The 26,009-nt window shown below is 39.0% G+C and overlaps 1 protein-coding gene across 1 annotated transcript in view; it reads left to right on the top strand.

The window, feature by feature from the left end:
- COL14A1 (collagen, type XIV, alpha 1) overlaps window positions 1-26,009 on the top strand; it is a 217,518-nt gene that overhangs the window by 48,648 nt on the left and 142,861 nt on the right. The window contains exons 5-12 of the mRNA XM_006830676.1: window positions 1,528-1,683; window positions 2,478-2,597; window positions 3,888-4,052; window positions 8,356-8,517; window positions 10,893-11,044; window positions 12,489-12,618; window positions 15,853-15,998; window positions 20,455-20,584. Coding sequence (XP_006830739.1) covers window positions 1,528-1,683; window positions 2,478-2,597; window positions 3,888-4,052; window positions 8,356-8,517; window positions 10,893-11,044; window positions 12,489-12,618; window positions 15,853-15,998; window positions 20,455-20,584 — 1,161 coding nt within the window. The remainder of the gene's footprint in view (window positions 1-1,527; window positions 1,684-2,477; window positions 2,598-3,887; window positions 4,053-8,355; window positions 8,518-10,892; window positions 11,045-12,488; window positions 12,619-15,852; window positions 15,999-20,454; window positions 20,585-26,009) is intronic.

A 26,009-nucleotide genomic window follows, 5' to 3' on the forward strand; every position in this document is an offset into this window, starting at 1 on the left:
ACCTATGGATGCAGTAGCTCAAAAGAGGGAACAAATTTTTACTGCAAGGACCATTCCCATCCCCTCCATACGCAGAGTAGTCAGGGATGGGCAACTTGTACATTGGCTACCCAAAATGGGGGAGCTACAAAGGCAAGAAGTGACTGGCTTATAAGCTTTCTTGGGTTTTTCCAGTCTCTTTCTGATCAGTAAGTCCAGTTTTTTTTTTGTTTTGTTTTGTTTTTTTAATAACTTTGTGTTCTATATTGTTTTCCACATTATCCAGAACCTTCTAATGTGATCCCTTTCAGAGCAGTTGGTGGTAGTAGCCAGACACCAGCTGTATCTTCTTGTCTCAGAGTTGTGATGACTGATGTTCATATGTTCCATTTGTCCATTTGACTGTTTGATTCCAAGCATCTTCAATTTTCAACACTTTTCAATGAAATATATTTTTCATACCAAATATTTGAAGTCTGTTGTGTATTTTACACTTACGTTGTTGTTGTTAAGTGCCATCGAGTCACATCCTATTTAGAGTGACTGTATATGGTTTCCGAAGAGTGGCTAGTGAGTTGAACTGCCAACCTTGCAATTGAAACTGACCTTGAGGTTGAGTGCTTATCCAACGGCGCCAGGACTCCTTTATACTTAGAGCTCATCTCAATTCAGATTAACAACATTTTTTTAAAAATTTACTTTTTATTTTGTTATATATATAAAACAAACCATTTCATATTTCAAAAATATCCACATACAGAATTAGTAATAATGTCTATACTAAATCATGTTGTTCCAATGTCACCTGTGTCACTTCCTAAAGTTTTCCATGCATGATGTTTTAGATACTATATGCAAAATAATTTGGGGAACTCTTACACCCTTTTCCAATTCTTGTCTTCTTCTGTAAGTCCTTACTTTAGCAAAGATCTGTGTACTTTTCATAAGTTAACTGCTTGGGTCTGACTTTTCCTTAAATTTGGGAAGCATATAGTTCTCATTTCCAATCTCTTCCTGCAGTAGTGTCTGTGAGTCAGTTCTGACTCATAGTGACCTTGTCTAGGGTTTCTGAGGAGCAGCTGGTAACTTTAAACTGCCAACCTTGCAGTTAGCAGTCCAGTGCTTATCCTACAGACTAGTCAGAGTATGAGAGCCACCTCACTGCTTCCTGATGATCTTCCCAGATCCACTGACTGGCCTCCATTGGTATTGCTCCGTCAGTTCCTGGAAAGATCCTTCAGGCTAAAGGCCAGAGCTGGAAGATGTTGCACAGGCACTTGCTAAAATATGAAGAAGGTTTGAGTTGCCAGGAGGGTGTGAACCTGCCAGTATTTTGCTAACAATTTCCAGAACGCTGTCTCTGCTGCCAGCCATTATTGTAATTTTCTCCCTGTAAAAATGCATTTAAGAAAAGGATTATAAAATTATAGCTGCTTTAATGAGAACTAATGTATTCTCAGCACTAAGTTATCTGAAAGACATCAAAGTACACTCACCGTTCTGAAAACTCAAAGGGTAACATGTGTTTTTTGGGTTTGTGCTTTGCAGAAGTGAAATTTGTGTGCAAAACTCCAGCTATTGCTGATATTGTAATCCTGATTGATGGATCATGGAGTATTGGAAGATTCAATTTCAGACTGGTTCGGCTTTTCCTGGAAAACCTGGTTACAGCATTCAACGTGGGCTCAGAGAAGACGAGAATTGGTACTTGTATTATTAATAGCAGCAACCAATTGTCAATTTAAAAGACCTTGGAAGTTTTTAAAGACATTTCAAAAACTCTTATAAAGGACGTTCACAGCTCAAAGATCAATTATACTGTTGCCCCCCACAGGATATCTTGGGATCAATAAATATTTATTTCTTCTAATTTCTGCTATGACACTATAATTCAATTAATTATTGATCTAATTTTAATTTTCTGAAAGTAAAGTACCCTTTGCCTAGTAGTAATAATAATAATAACCTTTTAAAGGCTAGGATTGGTTTAAGAATTTATCTTGTAATAATTTTCTTTTTATTTAAAAGAGACAGCTGAATCCAGTGAAATTTGGATTATTGGAAATAGCTTTATAGTACCAAGTCGTCTTTGCTAAATTAATTCTACCCAAGATAAATGCAAAATGTGAAAGAGTGAGTTGTAAATCTTTAAGCAACATATTCACTTTATTATTTTTTAAAAATTCATAGTTTAACTTTTAAATAACCACTAAGGAAAATTCCTGATATGAGTTGAAGGAACAGGAGGTATATTTTCAAGGTATTTAGAAGTGAGCATTATATGAGATATATAGCATTTACAAAAGAAGAAGAAGAAGACTGTGTTTGTATATGTAATGTCTGGATATATCTATTTTGCTTTTTCCGCTTCAAAATAGGATTTTAAGAATTTTCTTTAGAAAGTACATTGCTAGACAGAGAAAAAAAAGAGCTTCATCAATCTGGTTTCTAGATTGTCCACCATGATTGCTGGTAGAATGTCTCTCTTTTCTTTCTAGGCCTTGCACAGTATAGTGGTGACCCCAGAATAGAATGGCACCTGAATGCCTTTAGCACAAAGGATGAGGTCATCGAGGCTGTCCGAAACTTACCATACAAGGGGGGAAACACACTAACAGGTAGGTTTTGTTCAGTCTACATGCTTAGCAATGTTTTATTGTCTTAATCTGCAGTTCTGTGAGAGTTAACATGATATTTGTCAAACATGTTGTTGTTGTTAGGTGCCATTGAGTCGGTTCCGACTCATAGCGACCCTGAACAGGGTTTCTGAGGCTGTAAATCTTTACAGGAGCAGAAAGTCTCGTCTTTCTCCCGCGGAACAGCTGGTAGTTTCGAACTGCCAATTCGTAACCCAGTTTACAGCCCAATTCGTAACCACTACGCTACCAGAGCTCCTTAGATGGTTATTTTCCCAAATGTTAAAGAGTTCAGACCTAGAAACCTCATTCTTCTATAATATAAGTATAATGTCCCAGGGAAGGCTGGACAAGGAGAAAACTAAGCTAACATCCTCAAGTTCATTGTTTTCTCTTTTTACTTCTTTTCCATCTCTAGCCACCATATCATTTAAATGAAAACAACATTTTAACTTATTTTCAAAGGTGGGGTTTTCCTTGCCATTTTTCTGCAATCAATATTTAGCATGAGAAGATTTGGGGATCTTTGCCCCTAGTAGATTTGATGAATAACTAATGTAAGAGCATGTAGATTATATGTATCCAAGGTAAAATAAAACCACAGGAGTTTGTACTGGCTTTTAACTTAGTAAATGCTCTTTCCTTCCAAAGAGGCACATACACTACGGATGCTTAAGTTAAACAATATTGATGGTCTCATTGTCTTTCAAAGGAACTCCTGAAACCCTGGACATGGTTTTTCTCATCTGAGCCACAAAGTATTCTTATTAATAGAGCAAAAAGAATTTTCAACAAAAATCCTGTAATAATATTGCAGCAGTTTCTTTTTTTTTTTTTCATTTCTCTGTGGGGAAATGCAAGAGTTTTATGATCATTTCTGATCTTCTCCCACTAACCCTAAAGAAAAGAGAGGATTTGGTGCTCTTTGGGTCATATGACAAACTTGTGATGATATTTTGGCACAGACCCTTTGGTGTGAGTATTCTAGCTTCATGCTAGGGAATTTGAGGTGGTGGTGGTTGTTTTTAATTTTTAAATGTTAATTTCTGAGATGATGCAGTGTTTCGTTGTTTTTATTCTATTCTGGTGAACACTATTCTGGTTCCACCACATCTGTCAAGGAAAAGCTCATAAAAATGAAGGCTCTTATCTAATAAAAGTTCTTTTAGTTCAGTAAGTTACTCATCTGTGGTTATTTTTTATAGAGTTGGAAGACTTTTATTAGAGGTGGTTAGCTTGTGTTTATTTTTCCTTTTTTTTTTTTGCCCTCAGGTCTTGCCTTGAACTACATTTTTGAAAATAGTTTTAAACCAGAAGCAGGATCAAGGACTGGCGTATCCAAAATTGGCATTTTAATCACTGATGGAAAATCGCAAGATGATATTATTCCCCCATCCAGAAACCTTCGTGAATCTGGTGTAGAACTCTTTGCCATAGGTATGTGTAATTGACAGTCCTGCCTCAACAATAGACACACACACACAACCACTTAAAACAGCACAGGATGCCAAGAGTACTTCACTGAAAGCTGGGAGGTCTGGTATCTCCTGACCATAATTCTATAACGTAAAGATCTGTAGATGAGGTGTTGTTCATAAATTATAAAAAGCATAAAGTAGCATGCAAAAGTCAGGCTTGTGCTTTTATTGCACTGAATAAGTTAAACTATCTGTTTAACGTTGCTTTATAACTATCAACTCTCTGGGAGTGGAAAGAGAAACCAACTTAATGTTTTCAAGGATTTAGCGTTCTGCAGCTATGTTAAAGAAAACACAAAGTTCTAGATAGGCAGTATCATTTTCTTTGAGATCAATTCCTTTGGAAAAGGATATATATGGAATATATTCAGAGTAGTTGCAAATTATTTAGAGGGAGTCCTGGTGTGGCGCTGTGGGCTAATGCATCAGACTGTAAAGTCTTCAAACTGAAGGGCAGTGGTTCAAGCTCACCATCTGCTCCTTGGAAAACCTACACAGGGTCGCTATAGGTCAGAATCAACTTGACGCCACTTAACAACAACAAGCAACTTTGTACTTGCTGAGCATGTCTATACTTTCTTTGGCAATAGAAACATTTTCTATTTACTCAAGTCTGACAAACTTTCTAAGCAAAAATAAAGTCTGATTCCCAAGCAACACTTGGATGCAAATATAAATGCTATAGCAAATTCTTAAAAGGGCTCTGAGAACCTTTAAAATTGGTTATTATAAATGGCCCATTTCATTATGTTTTACACATTTGCTTATCCTATTTGTAATCAATCTAGTCTAGTTGAAATGCATTTAGCATCCTTTCATCTACCAGGAAAATGGTGCAATCTTCCCTCTATAAACTCTCAGAAAAGGATACTACCCCTGTACTTATATACCAGTTGGGAGACACATGCCAGGTATAAGTGTAGAAAATATAGATGCTGGGATCCTATTGTAGTAGTCCTTATGAATTGAAACACTCAAAGACTAGAGGCCTATGAATCTGTACTTTAAAAAATTTATACTTTTTTGCAATCCAAGGTGAGAACTACTAGTAAACCCCATTGGATGATTTCCACTATGTGTATTGTTCAGGTTTCTGCCCCCTTTAGAGAAACACCGTACACAGTTTCCATATTTATGCTTTTTTGTTTCATCAGGGTATGTTTCTAATCAGTCAGTTTGTCAGAACCTCTCTTCTACTACCATCCAACCGAGTACTATCTGAGAACAGCTGTTAAAGCCAGAAGAGGTGGCTCATAGACACTGCCTTCCTTCCTTCCTTACCTTTTCCCTATCCCTGGAGTATCTCTGGAAGGAAGCATGCTGGTGCAGGGCTACATGTTCAACTGCTAACCCAAAGATTCGGGGTTTGAACTCTCCAGCTGCTCCCTGGGAGACAGATGTGACAATCTGCCTCCATACAGATGGGACACCCTATGGGACAGTGCTGCTGTGTCCTATAGACAGGTTTGCTGTGAGTTGGAAAGCACTGGTGGCATCTCGGGACAGTGAATTTCTGAAGAGCAAGAGTTTTTCTTCATTTTTCCATCCCCAGCACCTGTCTAGTTTTTGACACTTTATAAGTGTCTAGTAAAAGGACTATTGAACAACTTGGCATGACTCAAAGATTTCTAAGATAACAATTAAAAATCTAAATGTTTATGAAACGTCCAAATACAAGAAGTGCATTTTCTATTGTAAAAGTCATTTTAGAATATTGCTAGTCAAAGCACACTGGAGAAAGAGCAGAAGAAATTCAGAGGAGCAAAACTATGACTATATTATGTCCAGACCTTGATTTTGGTCCTTGCTACCCCATTACTAAGTGTACCTGTGTGTAGATGGTATATCTGGGTGACATACCAGTTCATCAGGGCCAACTGTGATTGTGTGCACCTCTTCCCAAATCTTCACTTTGTGACCTCAGATTGTTTGAAAGCAGACACAGTGAGGGTATTTACACCACATAAATGGTCATAAATGTGGGCAGAAAGCTGATTATTAAACATCAATCAATGCACCATTGTAATTTACATGAGCAATAAACTGTTTTTAACCATATTGCAAATTCAGTTCCAAAAACCAATGTTAGTCTTGCCCTAGGAAGTGGATTCAGATTTGCTGGTGCTGTGGGCTAATGCTCTGGACTGCAAGGTCAGTTTGAACCACAAAGTCGGCAGTTCAAGCTCATCAGCTGCTCCTCAGAAACCCTATACAGGGTCACTATTGGTCGGAACCGACTCAATCTCACTTAACAACAACAAAAACAACAGGTGTTTCTTGCCTCAGGTTTAACAGTACATCCCTCAGAGCCATCAGTTCTTCCCTCAGAGTGGAAGAAAGACAGAAAAATTCCTCCTACCCATTCCTGGGGTCCTGGTGTGGCTCTGTAGGATTAACACTGGATTGCTAACCACAAAATCGGCAGTTCAAATCCACAAGCTGCTCCTGGAAAATCTTAGACAGGGTTGCTATGAGTTGAAACCAACTTAATGGCACTGAACAACAATACCCACTCCTAGATTGAATACTGAAATGTATCAGATTAAAGAAGCATCCCATTATTTGCTCTGTGCCAGGCATTGTGCTGGATGCTTGGACACAAAAAAATCCTTACAAAAATATTCCTGCCAAGTCCTAGTGAACATTTCTTTGGTTTTCCCTGCAGTGTAATGGATTTGGCAAGGGGAGAGAGGGGCAGATTTAAGACTCTTTTTCTTAGAATATTCTGGAAATCCAAACTTCTTGCTGGTTCTGGTTTGAATTGCTTCTTAAGGCATTAAGCTCCCATCAGCACACTTTGAATGTTATACTCTTATCATGGGCACATACGAAATTGTGTACTTTATAAGCTAGTGTAGTAATTCTTGAGGCAAGAAATCTCTCCCTTTTCCTTTGTCTAAGAAAGGCAATTCCTGTGGGCGACTTACATGAATGGTGGATTCATTCAAACTTGCCCTCCGTTTTCTCGTCTTGCTAATAATAGGTAGATCCTTTTTAAACAAAATTTTAAGTGAATTCATCCAGATGTGATTTGGACCTTTTTCTCCAGAAATTATGTGGAAATCAGCAGTGTTTGTTATTTCATAACCATATAAAGCAAATAGCTCAGAGAAAGATACTGCATTGTTGTTCAATATGTGGAAGGTTGGAAGATAAATGAATGGTCACAGTCAGGCACTAAGAAGTAATTCCTGTTGGCCCAGGCTGTCTTTCTTGCTTGAATAGTCCTTCCTTTAATGCCAGCAGGTAATTGAAATGACAGGAATGTACAAAGAAACCCTTCTTGTTTGCTGAAGCCCAGGGAAGAGAATTCTACCCTCCTGCTTTTTTTGTTTCTCATTTAACTGTAAACTTGAGCTCACTGGAGTGGCCTTCTTCTGAGAGATAGGAATGGGTAGGAACATAGGACTTTGGTGACACATGCACATAAGTATAAGGGGGCTTCAAAAAGATTGTGGGAAAGTGGAATTAAAAAAAATTATGAAATGTTTCTGAAAACTTTTTGAAGCCCTCCCATATCTATCTGATTTTTCTCTTGGCCATCTCAGTTTAAGTAAACCTGAATTTTATAAAATTTTCCTAGGTGTATCTCAATTTAAGTAAACTTTAGAGAGTCTTGGTTTGGTGTTGCAGGATCAGCACTGGACTGCTAACTGCAAGGTTAGTGGTTCAAACCCACCAGCCACTTTTCAGAAACCCTATACAGGGTCTTGTGAGTCATAACTGACTTAACAACAAAAACAACAATATTTTATAGAATTTCAAACCTGAAGCTTTGATAGTTTAGATTACAGATTTAATAATAGCCATTGCTTCTGCAAGGGAGCACAGTGGCTCTGTAGGATAAGCACTGTCTGAGAACCACAAGATCAGTGGTTCAAGCCCACCAACTGCTCCACCTGAGAAAGATGAGTTTTCCTGTTCCCACAAACATTTACAGCCTTGAAAACCCTATATCGGGCCATTATGAGTTGGAAGTGACTCAATGGCACCTAACAACTACATTGCTTCTGTAATATTTATCAAGTCAGGAGTTGGTTTTATAAAGTCAATATGTACTGAACAAAAAGTGAGGCCTAATTCTAAAAATGACTCTGAAGGTTACTTTTACAAAAAAAATCCGACATGACACTTGCCTCTTTAAAGTAGCAAATGCTTTCCTTGCACTGGAGGCTGGCTGACTTGGGCCAGGCCCACTGCAGGTACTACTTCAAATGGGGTCACGAATGTCATGGTTTCCTTCCTCTCACCCTCTGTGTAAGGGGTGAAGAACGCCGACCTGAATGAGCTGCAGGAGATTGCCTCGGAGCCTGACAGCACCCATGTGTACAACGTTGCTGAGTTTGATCTGATGCACACTGTTGTGGAGAGTCTGACCAGGACTGTCTGTTCCCGAGTGGAGGAACAAGACAAAGAAATCAAAGGTGAGACCAATGACAGAGAGCCATGATTCTGTGCGTGGCGATCTCACCCCACACAAGGTCTATTGTGGAATCTGGAAGTTCTTTCATGTTTTCCTGTTTACTGACTTTCTGAACCGAGTCTTTTAGTCCCTTTAGACAAGATCCATCACTGTAGAAACGGGAGTATATTGACAGGGTTTGTGGGGGTAGGAAGAACACATTAAGTATTTAATGATTTTCTCTGTGGTGTCACATTGAGTGCATCATGTCTTGTTAACTTTAATGTTGAGATCACATTGTACAGTCACGTACACATTTAAGGAATAAGATAGAGATACTGTGTGTACTTTAACCTATTTTCCCCAATGACAGCATCTTGCAAAATGATGATAGTACAGCATTACAACCAAGATATTGACTTGATACGGCCAGGACACAGCATTTCCATCACCACAGAGTATCTCCTACCTTGCTTTTTACAACCACACACCCCACCTATTTTCTTCTTATCACACTCTTCCCCTAACCTCTGATAATCTTTAATCTAGTCTCCATTTCTGTCATTCTTTCATATCAAAAACCTTACATACAAAGAATCATTTAATGTGTGATGTTTTGGGACTAATGTTTTAATTTGAGGATATTTTCCTGGGGAGATTCATCCAAGTTGTTGTAAGTATCAATAGTCATTCCTTCGTGCTGCTGCGTAGTAAGCATTCTTACGAGCTCTGGTGTGGAGCTGTAGGATAAATTTTGAGCTAGTAATTGCAGGGTTGGCAGTTCAAACCCGCTGGCCACTCCTGGAGACGGTATATAGAAACACTATGAGTTGAAACCAACTTGATGGCTTACAATAACAACAGAGTGTTCTTGGGTATGGATGTATAAACCATTCATTCATTGAAGAGCATCAAGATTGTTTGCTGGTTTGGCTAATAGGAGGAAAGTTGCCAGAAACATTTGCACACAAACATTTGGTATGAGTTTTCAGTCCTCAGGACAAATGGAATTGTTTCATAGGATAGAGATATGTATGTATTTTTAAGAAGCTACCAAACTGTTACCCAGGTTGACAGTATTGTTTGACAGTTTCACTATTAATGGATAAGTTTACCCAGTTTTTATGCATCCTTACCAATACTTATCATTGTTACTATTGTTTATTTTAGTTATTCTGATAGATGTGTGGTATTAATCACATTGTGGTTTTAATTTTTGCTTCCTGGTGACTAACGGAGTTTGACATCTTTTCATGTGCTTAATTGCCATCTGTATACCTCCTTTGATGAAATGCCATTTCTAATTGGGTGTTGCTATTGTTTGCTTGTTTTTCTTTTTGAGAGTTTATTTATATCTCAAATACTAATCCTTGTTGGATATGTGGTTTGCAGATATTTTTCTTTCAGTCAGTAGCTTGTCTTTCCAGAATAAAATGATAAAATATTGATGTAATCTATTTGTTTGTTTTTTACTTGTGTTGTTGCCATGTCTAAGAACTCTCTGCTTGACCCTACATCTTCACAATTTTCTCAGATGTTTTTAAAATGCTGTATAGTTTTATGTTTTACATGCAAGTCCATGATCCATTTTGAGTTTGTTTTTGTAGGTTTGAAGTTCCTGTTTTGCCTGTGGAGGGTCACTTACTCCAGTTGGAAAGTCTGTCTTTCCTCCAGTGAATTGCTTTGCACCTACATTTTATTCCATCTCAGACATCTATCTGTCTCAAAATTTTTATGGAGTCATTGACTTTGACATGTACATAACACACACAGAGTGTGTATGTGGTGTTTAGCTCACAACATACATCCACTATATGTTAGTTCAATGTTGTTCATTTGAGATCTTGGCTGTTTGTTTCACTGAAGACTTCAGTACAAAGGCTGTCCTCTGATGCTTACCACCAGGCTCTAGTGCCAGATATGCCTGGACACTAGTTCAACTCTGCCTTACCTTCATTGAGTCTTGGTTTCTCACTTAGAAAATGGGGATCGTAATAGTACCTACTGAGAATTAAATGATATTCCTATACTTCTAAGTAGCTTGTAAGAGTATGTTTATATACACAGGTGCTTAATTAATACTGGATTATATCATATTATAGCAATGTCTTCATCTAAGGAAATATCTTACTTCAGGAATTATGTCTTATTTAAGTTTGTATTTTAGAACCTAGCACAGTGCCTGGTTTGTAATAGATATTTAAATGTTTGAGTTTTTTAAATGATTAAATGTTGGAATAAGTAGCTTACCTGGGAATAAGTTATTCAACTTATCTAGAGAGAATTTTAGAAACAGTACAATATCATTGTCATTTCTGACTAAAGGGATTTCTGAGATTCAAGCAATAACTGGGAAAGGGTATATTTGATATATATATATATATCTTTCTAAATTAGCCTCAGCCCTTGTCACCATTGGACCACCTACGGAGCTGATTACTTCTGAAGTCTCTGCCAGAAGCTTTATGGTTAACTGGACACATGCCCCAGGAAACGTGGAGAAATACAGAGTTGTGTATTATCCTACAAGAGGTGGAAAACCAGAAGAGGTAAGACCTGTTGCTGTCAAGTTGGTTCATACTCGTCGTGACTGACATAGTTATCTCTTGTTGTTGTTATCATGAAGTGCCGTCGAGTCACTTCCAATCCATAGCGACCCCATACAGGAGTTCCGAGGAGCAGGTGGTGAGCTTGAACGACTGACCTTGTGGTTCAAACCGACTTTGCAGTCCAGGGCATTAACCTGCAGCCCGACACCAGGACTCCCGGTTCCTTAGGAGAAGCAATATGGAGACAGTATTTTCAATCAGTTCTTTTCATTCTCTCAAGTCTTCCAGAGTAATGAGAACAAGACAGTCATTTATATCTAAGAAGATTATTTTCCACAAACACTTAAACTGAAATACAATTCTATGTTTCTATATTGTTTTCCTGCCTCTCTGGGCTGTGGTTTTGTAACTTTTTATCTCTCCTGATGCGGCACTATAGGATAAGCACTGGACTGCTAGCCTTAAGGTAAGCAGCTCAAACTCACCAGCAGCTCTTCGTAAACCCAATTTGGGTCACTATGAGTTGGAACCAAGTCAATAGCACTTAACAACAACAACAATTACTTCATTAAATACCCTCAAAACAGGTCCAGGTCTAGTTCTAGCATAATTTGTTGTACCTTTTTAAAATTTTTTTCAAGTTTTTAAAATTAATGAGTTTTTCCTGACCAGGGTCCCCATGTGCTATTCATACATTGATACTTTCTTTCTCTGTTGAGAGGGATTCGAGCTTTTTGCCTTAATAAAGTCTGTGTGTTCCACGTTATGTGGTCATATGATATAGTCCTCCAGGATTCAGAGTGTCCTGGACATTGATGGTGAAGACAGTAATGGAGAAGCCATAATAAAGCAGCTGTTGCCGGCTTTTTCTGAGTTGTCTGACCTAGACAAGACTATCTACTGCCAGGTGACAGGATCTCTCTTGTTTCCTGTCTCTGATACAGAAACTCACAGACTCTATGTTCATACATGGTGGGGCCTCCCTTTCCTTTTGTTCCTCTAGCCTCTGATTCACCTTGCTGTGTTTCACAGGTTTTCCTAAAGTGGGTCATGGTGTTCTAAATCTTAAAAAGACAGAGCGCTTCCAATAGTTCTATCTTTTCATGACGAATTAATCTTTAAAATGTTTCCTCAAACTCCATGAAAAGTATAATGTCTACTGTGATTAAGTGACTATGAATAAGAAAATAGTAGCTCAAGAATGGCACCGTTTCCATTAGATAACAGACTAAGAAGAGATTTTGGATGTATTACACAGAATGTGTGTCACTTCATGTAGGAATTCAAGGAGCCTTGGTCACCACGGCACTGTGGTGAAAAAGATGTGACACAGATAAGAAACTCTTTAATGAAAGCTGCTTGCTTCGGATATTTTTGCTTCTTGACTTCAGTTCTACATGTGAGATAGTCCACGCTCTCATTCTTTGAACTCTTCTTCAAACAGGTGGTGGTGGATGGTAGTGTATCTTCCACAGTGCTGAAGAACTTAATGTCTTTAACTGAATATCAGCTAGCAATCTTTGCAATCTATCCCCACACTGCTAGTGAAGGCCTCCGTGGAACCGAAACAACACGTAGGTATTTAATTCTATGCCACTTCCACCTCGGTATGGCATTGACTCGGTGGTCTCCCCCTTGAATTAGAACTGTGTGTAGATTGCATTGATAGACATACAGAATCAATTTCGTAGAAAATTGTTGCCATGCTTCGCGTAGTACTGAGTCCATGTGTTAATTGGCATTTTGAAGGTTTTTCTTATAAAGGAGGGATGTTAGAAAATTCTGGTATGCTTGGAGCAACTTCTATGGCTCAGGATGTAAAATACATTAATTTAGTAAAGGCTTATTATGAGCCAAACACTGTGTTAACCACACAATCAACAGTGAACACAGTGACCTAAAACTTCATCAACTGGAAAAAACATGAATGTTGCCAATTTCAAAAAAAATAAAAAATAAATACAAGTTGTCCTCACTTTGCACGGTAGCACAAGTCAAGCTTGTGCATATTGCTACTGAATTCTTATCTTGCAATGGATTCAAGGTAATAGAGAGCTGTCGGATGCCACTCCAAAGTGCTTGTGTTTTAGTTAACATGGTATTTATTGTGTAATGTGAGAGCTTGTGGCATACAATTAAAATCTTTAATATGTATTCTGGAAAGAAGACTACATGGTGATTTGAGAATGTATGTCAGGGAACTTGACATAGTCTGGAAAATATGGGCATTAAGAAGGCACTATATACCTAGAGCATGGCACATAGGAAGCATTCAGTAAGGGAGAGTTCTGATTGCTGTTCATTATGTTGTATAATGATGGATGGGATTAAACTAACTAAAGAAGGGCCAGAAAACCTGTGTGAGGATATTTGGGGTGGCCCAGGAAGAGTCTTCCAAGTTGAGCTCTGAAGGATCATGTGCAGCAGAAAGATGACAAACTTGGAGTAATTTAAAGAAGGTCACTCTGGTGTCCAAAGAGAAGAGAAGAAGCTTGCCACATGGGGATGGAGAGGTTCAGTATGTCAGGCAGGGTTTGGTGGGTTTGTGGAGGATTTTGTTATTGTCCAGAAAAATGAAAAACCATTGAAGGTTTTTAATCAGGGAGTCCTGGTGTGGTGCTGTAGGATAAGCACTCGACCTTAAGGTTAGTTTGATCTGCAAGGTCGGAGGTTCAAACTCACCAGCCACTGCTCAGAAATCCTATACAGGATCACTATGAGTTAGAAATGACTCGATGGCACTTAACAACAAAAACAAAAAGAATCCCTGGTAGCAAAGTGGATAAGCACTTGGCTGCTAACTGGGATGTTGGTAGTTTGAAGCCATCAGTGGTTCTGTGGGTGGGAGAACTGACAGTTTGCTGCTGTGAAGATTACAGCATAGAAAACCCTATGGGACAATTCTTCTCTGTGACATGAGGGGGTGGACTTACTATGAGTTGGAAGTCACTCCATGGTACCTTGCTACCAACCAATGAAATAGGTTTGCAATTTTAAAAGGCCTCTAGGTCAGCATTGTGGAACAGGGTGAGAGCAGTTAGGGGACTTGCAGAGGGCCCATGGAGAAATGGTGTACCGAAGATCAAAGTGGCAGCATGGAGGCAGAGAGATTTCACTAGTAAGGGGAGTGAAGGTAAGCCAGTAGATTTCTGTTGTTAAGTGCTGTCAAGTTGGGTTCCGACCCAAAGTGACTCTGTATAGAGTTTCCAAGGAGGAGCTGGTGAACTTGAACTGCAGGTCTCCTGGCTCAAGTGGACTTTGCGATCCAGTGCATTAACCATCAGCACCACACCAGGAGTCTAGATTTCTAGAAGTGTGAAAACAAAGATCACTGTTAACTAAGGATTTCTGAAAGCATGCCTAAAAATGTTGTCAAGGAACTTTGTAGCTAACTGCCCAACAGAATTCCAATTTGTGGAAATTAGATTACATCTATATTCATTATTTATATCATTGCAATTAAAACAGACTTCTGAATACAAATAATTCCTTACCTGGGCATGTTCATGATAATATACATACTACAACACACACACAGAATCGTTGTTGTTAGGTGCCATTGAGTTGGTACCAACTCATAGTGACTTTATGCACAGCAGAATGAAACACTGCCCGATCCTTGGTCAGCCTCACTACTGTTGCCCTGCTTGAGTCCATCGATGCTGCCACTTGGTCAATCCATTTCATTGGGAGTCTTCCTGTTTTTCTCTGCCCCTCCACCTTACCAAACATGATATCCTTCTCCAGCGACTGGTCTCTCCTGACAATATGTCCGAAGTCTGAGAGACATCACAATCACCTGTTCATTCAGTCATTTGAACCATTCATCAAGTTCCTGTTGTGTGTTGGACACTGTGCAAAGATGAACTAAAAACTCTGCCTCTGGTAGAACAACAAAGTAAAAAATCCCAAGAACAGCTAATATTATCCAATGTTTGATAAAATGACAGGAACAATGTAACAATTCTTAATGGATTAGTGGATTTCTCCCTGGCAAAAATCTGTGAGACTGTTGTTGATACCCCAATTCTGCAGAACTATTTTCAACAAAATTCCTACCTTCAGGAATTTGTGTTTTTATCCTAATAAAAGGAAACAAATTAGTTCAATTTATTGGCGTTCCAGTAAAAGTAGGTGCAGGGAACTGCAAATGTCAGCAAAGATTTGAATGATCACATTCTAGTTAGAAAAGAAGACAGGGACAGATTGGGAGGGATGTGAATTATTTTTGGAAACCACAATCTTTCATGCTATTCATTGGCATTTATTTGTAAGTTAGAAACTTGAAATGTATTCTTAATTTCTTTATCCTTCTCCTTAAATCTGGCCCAGTTTATTTCTTGAGTATTCTGTTTATTCATATGCTCTGACTTAGCCACATCCCACTATGATCTCTGATTGACTGTACCAATGAGCTTTGATTCGTCTATGCATTTGTCCATTCCGTCACCGATTCTGTCGTTCATTAAATGACTCCAAAGACATTTTTAAGGACCACCATATGCCAGATTCTCTGCTTCTTGATGGGTACAGTAGTCTCCTCCTGCCCTTGATAGACTTCCAGAGATTCGTGCCCATCACCTGTAGTGGGATATAAGAAAAGTGAAGGTGGTCATCCCTGATATCAAAGTATTCAGTATGTTTACTCTCCCTGAAGAGGTTTATGTATTTTAAGTAAAAAGATTTAAGAATGAACATTATCTGAAAAATAAACCATGTACAGTTTGTAAATATTAGCACATGTGTGCTTTGTAATCCATGAGCATTTTTATAAATGGTTGGACATTGATTTGTTTTTCCTCTTGCAGTTGCCTTACCCATAGCTGCTGACTTTGAGCTGTACGACGTGACAGAGGACAGTATGAGGGTGAAATGGAATGCTGTGGCTGGGGCATCGGGGTATCTGATCCTTTATGCACCTCTCACAGAAGGTCTGGCTGGGGATGAAAAAGAGGTAACTTCCTACTGTCCATTAGAACCCTAAGATCCTTCACTTCCTTAAAATAATTTTATTATAAATTTCCAGATAAACAACTGGGAAATAAAAATAAAAAACCAAAACCCAAGCACTTCTAACCCTACCACCTAGAGATAGTCATTGATAACATTTATTTAACCATCTTTTATCAGTCCAATTAAAAGTTACTTATTTTGCTGTTGAGAATACATGCAGCGAAACATACCTCGATTCAACTGTTTCTATGAAAACAATTCAGTGACACTGATGACATTTGAATTATGCATCTAATCTGACTCCACTTTTCTAAGTGGTCCCTCTCTCATCACCACAAACTCACAGATGTTTATCTCATCTTCTGAGCTGCAGTTGCCAATTTGATCCTCTGTAGATAGTTCTTCAAATAGCATAATGCTCAGGGCAGCCTTTTTCACTACTTAAGCTACACTGTTGTTTGGTTTTATGAACACCTCAGGGGTGTTTTATTTTTATTTTTATTTTGAACTGAGTGATAGTGTGCATGGGAGAGCATCAGCTTTATACCATCGTTTCATTGCAATGATTACAATCTCCTCTGTGCATCATCATTCAACAGTAGTTGCTTCTATTCCCTCTGGTGTTTTTTTTTTTTTGTATGTTTTTTTGTTTTGTTTTTGAGGAGGAGAGATGTACACAAAAACACTCAGGAATATATAGTAATTTAAATAACCAAAAGGCACATTCTGCAAGCCTGCCTCCTGGTCGCCAGCACTCAGTCCCTCTCCTTCCATGAGTCTAGAGTCCTCAGCTGCTCTCAGAGACGCTTTTGGTTTAAGGTTTGAAGATGATTTTAGTATAATAGTTTCAGAGGTTCATCCAGTCTCCATACTTAAGAAAGTCTAGATTCCATGAGAATTTGAAATTCTGTTCTACATTTTCTCCCTTTTGATCAGGATTCTTATAAAAAAGGTTTCACAATGGGAGTTGGACACCAAACAGTTTAGTACATTTTGAACACAAGTAATGTGGTGATTTCTTTACATACTATTTTGTAGCCTGCTGTTTTCATCAAGATCATTTATGTGACTATTTTCCCATGCCATTAAATAATAGTCTATATTGTCATTTTTAATATCTGAAGAGTACTCTTTGTATTGGTTTCTACCAGGGCATGTTTAATTAATTCTATGCGCCTGGATAGTTTGCTATATAGATAAATATTTTTGTGAATGTTCTTGATCTCACATCTTGACACAGTTGCTGTCTATTAGGATTCATTCCTAGTCACAGAGATGCTTTTTCAAAGCTTATACTAAATGTATATGTATAAATAAATATACAAAGCTTATTCTAAAGCACAATGGGTGCTTTAGAAAGTCCTATGATTTACATTGCTTTATGCAATGTATGAATGTTTCCCCCTTAACATACTGTTTGAATTTTCTTTCCGTTTTTACTGGTATGAGAATGTAGATAAATATGTCTCATTGATTTGACAATTAATCTTGTACTAATTTTTAATTTCTAGTGTCAATTGCTATAATACAGACGTCCAAATAACAAGGAAGAGGTGTCTTTGACACTTAGAAATGCTTTGGCCAGGCAGGCGAAATGGCCAAGTGAGGCAGAACCAGAGCTTGGTTCTTGCAAATTGTCAGAAACCTGCCTCTTGATGACAGAAATCTTTAGAGCTAAAATATGACTAATTGGACAGTAATGAAGAGAACCTGAAATATGTGTACTTTGATTCCAAGGTTTATATACTTTTTACAGATTTGGACTTCATCTTCATCTGAATTATTTTTGCAGGAGAGAAACTTAACAATGATGCTTGAGAAACACTCAACTTCACTAGGAAAAAAATGAAATGAAGAAAAGAGCTCGTAGCCAACATATTAGCAAATACTAACTCTGATAATAGTCAGAATGTAAGTGTTTCGTTCTGCTGTGCATAAGGTCGCTATGAGTCGATTCCAACTCGATGGCACCTAACAACAACAACAACAACAACAAATAGGAGACAGAACCACTTATTTTCTGTTGGTAAGCAAGTATTTGGTAGAGCCACTTCAGGGAAGCATTTGCAATGTCTTCTCAAAGTGGATATAAACCATTTTAAAAGCCATTTGTCACAGGGAAACACCTTGAAGGATTTTCCAATGTAGGTTGTTGTTGTTGTTAGGTGCCATCGAGTTGGTACTAACCCATAGCGACCTTATGCACAGCAGAATGAAACACTGCCCGATCCTGGGCCAACCTCACTACTGCTGCCATGCTTGAGTCCCTCAATGCTGCCACTTGCCCAATTCATCTCGTTGGGGGTCTTCCTCTTTTTCTCTGACCCTCCACCCTACCAAACATGATATCCTTCTCCAGCGACTGGTCTCGTCTTACAGTATGTCCAAAGTATGAGAGACGAAGTCTGGCCATCTTGGACTCCAAGGAGCACTCTGGCTGCACTTCTTCCAAAACGGATCTATTGGTTCTTTTGGCAGCCCATGGCACTTTCAATATTCTCCTCCAACACCATAACTCAAAAGCATCAATTCACATGCATATGAGGTTATTGAAAATATCATGGCCTGGGTCAGGTGCACCCTGGTACTCAAGCTGACATCTTTGCTCTTCAACACTTTAAAAAGGTCTTGCACAGAAGATTTGCCTAATGCAATACGTTGTTTGATTTATTGACTGCTGCTTCCATGAGTGTTGATAGTTCAGTGTAAGATCAAAATATTTAAAACAAGTAGTATGTCCATCAGTTGGGAAATTAAAAAAATAATGTTGTAGTTATATAACAGAATGCTATAAAGGAATTAAATAACAACCCTATGTTAAATGAATAGGTCTTAAAAGATGATATTGACAGGGAAAAAAAAAAACCTAATTGTAAAAATGTCCCATCTTGCAAATTGTTAAAACACAAATTGTTTATAGATGTATACATATTTTTTAACTGTTTATCGTGAATTTAGTGAACGTTTACAAACAGGTCTTCAGACCCATACCCAACAAATTGTATATTTCATTGTATACATATTTCTATTAGTGTATACAAAGATGGGTGAGTGGTGTACACAGGAACACCAGGGCACGAAAGATTGAGGACTTTCTGTGTTATCTGGGTGCATCCTTTTTAAAAAGAAGATCTGAAATCATTATGGCAAAGTGTTGATCTCTGTTAGAGCTGAGTGGTATATGCATCAGGATATATTTATATTGTTCATAGATGTTACGATATCTAAAAATGTTTAAAAATTAATTTTAAAGTGACACTGACCATTTATGACTGGCAACAGTTCTGTAGATTTCTTTTTCTTCCTTTTCAAAACATAAAACTCTCACACCTAGAGAATGTTAGCTAATGTGACCGACTCCAAAGGTCAGTATAGATCTCCCAGGATCAAAAAGCAAACTACTAAATTGGGCATCAAAATGGGGTTCTCTCTTGTAAATGCTGGAAGGGACTTGAAGTCTGCTGGACAGGCCTCCTGGTTGAATGAGGCAGCACAATTGGCATAGCTCAGTCAGGCTGAGGCAAAAAGTGGCAGCCAGCCAGGGCGTTGTTTAGCTTTGCAGAGCCGTGCAAGATGCCCCTGAAGAACATGTTCTAAAATGTGTAGACCTGTTTGTAGTGAAAGGATCCCTGGTGGCACAGTAAGTTAAGTGCGAGGCCACGCACTGAAAGGCTGAGCTGGGAGTTTGAACCCACCAGTAGCTCTTCAGGAGAAAGCTGAGGCAGTCAGTCTGCTCCTGTAAACATTTATGGTCTTGGGAACCCTATGAAGCAGTTTTACTGTGTCCTATATAGGGTTACTACTGTGAGTCTAATCACCTTGACACTAGTAAGTTTGGATTTGGTTTTATATGTAATATAATCTATAGATTCAATATAGATATTGTTGAGTATGAAAAGTCAGCATGGGACTTGGGTAGAACTAAAATTGGGTAAAGGTAAATGCTGATAGGAAAAGGGAAAACAGAAAAAGACCAAGAGTTTGGCATCAGTTGGTGAGGAGTTGGTGTCACCTTAAAGGCAGGAGTTGAACTGACATGTACTTTGAGCAGGGAAGCATGTCAAAGAAAAGTGGGTTATATATAAATCCAAGCGGGTTGGCCTACAGCTCACACATTTTTTTAGAGAACATTTCTCAGGCAATTTCCACCCACATGCTTTTGGGGACCATGTATTTGACCTTGTTATGCTGGCTGCAACTGCCATTTGTCCAGATGTAAAAAGTTATCCTAAAGTAGCATGCCAAAGTATGTTCATTTTTATATGGTTCCATGGTATCTGTTCCTAATATAAAATGGCATCAGACAATTAAAAAAAGATGGCTGAAGCCTGTTTGATGAAGGGATTATGAGGAGACTCAAAGTCTTATTCCACAAAGTCTCACCTTTATTCAATTCCACTCTGTTCCACGTTCATTTTATACTTTGGCAAATGATCTGATAAGTGTGTTCTTTTCAGATGAAAATCGGAGAGACTCACACAGATATTGAATTGCGTGGATTGTTGCCCAATACCGAATACACAGTCACCGTTTACGCCATGTTTGGAGAAGAGGCCAGTGATCCAGTTACAGGGCAAGAAAGAACATGTGAGTAGTCATGTTATTCGGATGAAATGCTGTAGTAACAGCCCAAAGAAGTGTTGAGATTCATTATTGGAACAACTGGTTTAAACTGACACCTCCCCAGTGCTAATTGTAACTTAAGAAAATGCGTATCTTCTTTAAGGGAAGCAAATGTAAAGATACGAAATTGAACTTTAGCTTCTGCAAGATAATTCCACCAGAGCATTTGCCTAAATCCAAATGCTAAATCAGAACACAGAGGGAAACAGCATGACACATGAGTCCGAGCAGCCAGGCTTGATTCCATTCAGTCATATTTGGAGCGTAGTGGTTACAAATCGGGCTGCGAACCTCAAGGTCAGCAGTTCGAAACTACCAGCTGTTCCACAGGAGAAAGATGAAGCTTTCTGCTCCCATAAAGATTTATAGCCTCTAGGTCGCTATGAGTCAGACATGACCACCACCACCACCAACATGGGCAATGATTACCACTTCTTCTGAGTCTGCAAAGGAGGAACAGCCATCTCATATCATGTGGCTGCTGAAAGATTAAGCACATATTGTATAATGGTTTACTGTTTTTCTCACACTTTGCATCAAAATTTTCTTAAAAACCTTGCTATTCTCCTTATCTGAGACCATTATTGCTATAATTTGTTTAACTTTGAATTGATTCACTCAAAAATTTCACATTTTTGTTGGGAAGTCTAATTTGGGGTAAATGAAGGGAATTCATAATAATTGTATGAACTCATCTATTTTTTTTTTTCTTTTCACAAAAGTTGTGGATAAAATACAATGGAAACGTATTGATAATGCTTGCCATAGGCAGAAATATGAGGCCCCAACCATTCTTCCCACAACCCTTTCTACGCCTTAGTTGAATTTGATAATCCATTGCAATGGCCACACGGAACTCAGACACCACACTCACAGTTCTACCTCCCACAGCTTGAAAATGATCATCTGTTCTCTGAGGCCACCTAGGCAATGACCCTGCTGTCCAGACTCTGGGTGTTGGCCATGCACTCTGGATTCTGGGTAGAGGCCCCTCCACCTTGGCTTCAGCTCTGCCTTGGAGGACCACTGAAGGGCCAACTCTGTTCTCTTGGCTTTAGTATTGAGTTGATGAAGATCCTACTCTTGGAAACTCAAGAAACTGTGACTCCATCCTTAGAAACCCCTGAAGTCATGGGTGTACCTTTTTGAGAGCCCAAGACCGTTAGGAGCTCTGGTAGCATAGTGATTACGAATCGGGCTGTGAACCTCAGGGTCAGCAGTTCAAAACTACCAGCTGTTCCGCGGGAGAAAGATGAGGCTTTCTGCTCCCGTAAAGATGTACAGCCTTGGAAACCCTGTGCAGGGGCACTATGAATCGGAACCGACTCCATGGTACTTAACAACAACAAAGGTGATGACCAGACCATTTGAGACGGAGGCAGTGCTACCTTAGCAGTAATTGCTTCCTGGCTCCTGAATTTTTAGAAATGGCCAGCTTGACCTCTGCTCGGCTGAAACAAACATTACAAAGCTCTTTAGCTCTACGGATAAGTGTCCAGAGATACCCCAGTCCACCAGTAAGCAAGCAATGGATGGAGGGTCAGAGAGCCTAACTTTACCAACAAGTACCCAGGGGTACTCCACTCTACCAGGAAGCCTCCTATTTGAAGGTGCTCAGTCTCTCCCTCTATGGGTTGTCTTCTGTAACATTTGCTGGTTCTGCTGCTACAATGTCTCTGTCTCTGCTTTTCGCCATCTGAGTGGTTTCCAGTGTAACAGTTCTCACTTCCTTCTGAGCCCTCATCAGAACTGCCTTTGATAGACAGAATTCCAACAGCATCTTCTAGGCAATCTAGGCTTTTACTATTAAGCAACTTAGTACCCTTCCAGCCTCTGCTCATTGTACAAATTGAATATGTATGGAACACACCTTTCCTGATTTGCCAAATTTCAATGTCCCTTGTTCTGTTGAAACAACTGCCTCTTGGTCTGTGTGCCGGTTCCTCATGAGCACAATCAAGTGTTCTGGAATATCCATTCATGATCCACACCCTTACCCTGTTATGATCCACAAACTTGAAAGCCTTCACATAGTCAATAAAGCACAGGTAACATCTTTCTGGTATTCTTTGCTTTCAGCCAAGATCCATTTGATGTTAGCAATGTACTGTCATTGACAGCTGGTTTTGAAATAGCTTTAACAAAATTTTACTTGCATGTGATAGTAATGATACTGTCTGATGATTTCAGTTGTCTAATTCAAAATGGTCAATGCCAGTCCATTTCAGCTCACTAATGCCTAGGATATCTATCTTGATGCATTTCATTTTATTTCTAACAACTTCCAGTTTTCCTAGATTCATTATTTCATACATTCCATGTTCTGATTATTAATAGATGTTTACAGCTGTTGCTCCTCATTTTGAGTTGTGCCCCATCAGCAAATGAAGGTCCTGAAAGCTTTATTCCATTCATGTCATCATGGCCAACTCTACTTTGAGGAGAGGCAGATCTTCTCTAATGGTGCTTTAAGTGTTTCCCAACTTGAGGGGCTCATTTATCAGCACGAAGGAGCTCTGGTAGTGTAGTGGTTATGAATTGCGCTGCGAACCGCAAGGTGTCAGCAGTTCGAAACTACCAGTTGTTCCTCGGGAGAAAGATGAAGCTTTCTGCTCCTGTAAAGATTTACAGCCTTGGAAACCCTGTGCAGGGTTGCTATTAGTCAGAACTGACTCCACGGCACATAACCACCACCACCATATCCAACAAAGGAGCTCTGGTAGCGTAGTGGTTACGAATCAGGCTGCTAACCTCCAGGTTGGCAGTTTGAAACTACCAGCCATTCCTTGAGAGAAAGATGAAGCTTTTTGCTCCCGTAAAGATTTACAGCCTCGGAAGCCCTATGCAGGGTCACTATGAGTCAGAACCGACTCCATGGTACTTAACACCAACAACAACACAACCAACAATATTCTGGTGTTATTCATGATGTTTCAACATTCAATATTCTGGTGCTATCTGACATTCAGAAGTGTTCTGCTTCTCCTTCTATCTATTGTCTTAGTCTGCAAACACAGCTGACACCTGACAGAGGAGTGTTGGGACAAAGTCTTACAGCCCCTTTATTTCAACAAATTACTATGTACTGAATTAATGAAAAGAATTGACTGTCTTGCTCCATTGCTGTGGCTGGTAATTGTCATCAATATTCTTTAAGGTTTTTGCTCTGCTGACTCTAAGAACACTAGGTGAGCCTTTGCACATATGTGTTAGTTTGTGTGTTGGACAGAAGAGAGAGAAAGAGTGTGATTTAGAAGTAAGAGACAGATTAGCATACTATTTAGCATCACAAACACTGTTATCAGTTGCCTGAGTTAAATTCTAATTGCTCTGTTGCTCTTGCTAAGTGACCTTGTCTGAGCTACCTTATCTTTTAGAGTTTCAGTTTCCTCCTGTACTGGTGGTGGTTGTGTGCCTTAGTGTCGGTTCCGACTCATAGCGCGTCTGTACAGGGTTTCCGAGGCTGTAAATCTTTACCGGAGCAGAAAGCCTCATCTTTCTCCCGAGGAACAACTGGTAGTTTCGAACTCCTGACCTTGTGGTTCACAGCCCAATTTGTAACCACTATGCTATCAGAGCTCCTTTCCTCCTGTGTTAGGATAAATCAAAAAGCATTGTTACTAGTCTTCCAATTCACACATGCATGGATTTATTCCAAACAAAATATATTTAAACCTATTTCTGTGATCACTAGATGACTGTAGACAAGTGCTCTCAGTAAATGCTTGTCTTAGTCTCCTTAGGATGTCTTCCAATAAAAAGATTCCATCAAAACAGTGGCTTAAGAAATTTCCTGGGCCTGTTAATTTCAGGGCCAAGAGGTTAGCTCAGAAGGTTATAAGAACTGTTTTTTTGGGACCCAAAAGGTATAATCTTGATAGATTTTCTGATAGGACACAGGACGGTCACAGGCACTTACTATGAAGACCTGTTAAGAAAATTGAAAACTACATTGAGTTAGAAAAAGGCCAGGACAATTGAACCGAGGAATTTTTTTTTTTTTTCCATCACGACAATGCACTCGTTCATTCTTCAAAGATAGTTAGGGCTGCCCTATAAGATTTGTATTAAAAAGCCTTGTTCCATCCTTGATCCTGTCCTTTTAGATTTCTTTTAGTTCCCCAAACTCAAAGACAATTAAAAAGGAGCATGATCTGAGTCCCTCACAGATGCCAAAAGTGCTGTTTTGACATGATGTAAATCGAAGAGCACAGAATTCTTTGAGGGAGAGGTAAAAAGATGGAAAAACTTAGATGGAGGATATGTTAAGAAAAATATAACTTCTCCTTTTGTTATTTTTGTTCAATAATGGGTTTTTGTACCAATAGTTTCTTACTTCACTTTGTAGATTAATGATGATATTGTTACTCTAATTAAAAATTTAATGAGAAAACATGTTATGTTCCAGACTCCCAGAAAGCACTCAATAAAGGTTAACAATTATTCTTACAAAACGGTAGAAGCTCATGATAGCCTCAAGGGTGATTGATAACTTTTAATCTGTTGAATCGGAAGGGGGTCCTAGAAGATATGTCAAAATCTGTGGAATTATTATTCTGCAGAAATACCAGAATCGCTTTAAATAACCAGTATTACAGCAAAGCGGTGTCTTTCTTGTTTATTTGTTCATTTAAAAAATTTAGTCTAATAAAAACACTGTAATTTATGTAGGGCAGGTAACTACTCATTCACTGAACGCATGTTTGTTTTTGAGTATGTGCCGTGTTAGGAATAAAGCTGGGAAGAAAATCGAATCCCGATCCCTGAAAGCACAATATATTGGGGGGAGAAAGTGTAATTGATAAATGTGCGCTATGAAAAGAATAAGCTGAGAAAGAATATAGGTGATGTTGAGATGGAAGAATTATTTTAAATACAGTGATCCCATAAAACCCCAGAGAGAAGGCAGTGTATGTTCAGAAACCTGCAAGAAGTGAGGAAGTCAGCCATGCAGATAACTGAGGGCAGAGCATTTGCGACAAAAGGGGCAACAAGTCAATGGCCTTACATATGAGTGAGCATGTGTGGGTCCAGGATGAAGAAGGATGCCAGTGAGTGGTCTGAGTGAATGAGACAGTAGTCAGACAAGGGGTCAGTAAGATGCTGGAGGACCAGGTACAGACACTGCAGAACAGTGTAAACACTGATTTATTTCCACTGAGGAAGGATGGGAGCCATTTGGAAGGTTTCGTGCAGATGAGTGAATTGAATCCAACTTATGTTTTCAAAGGATTACTTTACTCGGGCTGCTCATTTGAGAGTAGATGATTGGGCAACGTTGGAAGCAGGAAAATCAGCTGGGAGATGTTGCAAAAATCTCATTAGGTGCCATCGAGTCAGTACTGACTCATGGCGACCCTATGAACAACAAAATGAAACCTCACAATTG

The sequence above is a fragment of the Chrysochloris asiatica genome, unplaced genomic scaffold (assembly GCF_000296735.1).
Source record: "Chrysochloris asiatica unplaced genomic scaffold, ChrAsi1.0 scaffold00001, whole genome shotgun sequence".
In the NCBI taxonomy this organism is placed as follows: domain Eukaryota; kingdom Metazoa; phylum Chordata; class Mammalia; order Afrosoricida; family Chrysochloridae; genus Chrysochloris; species Chrysochloris asiatica.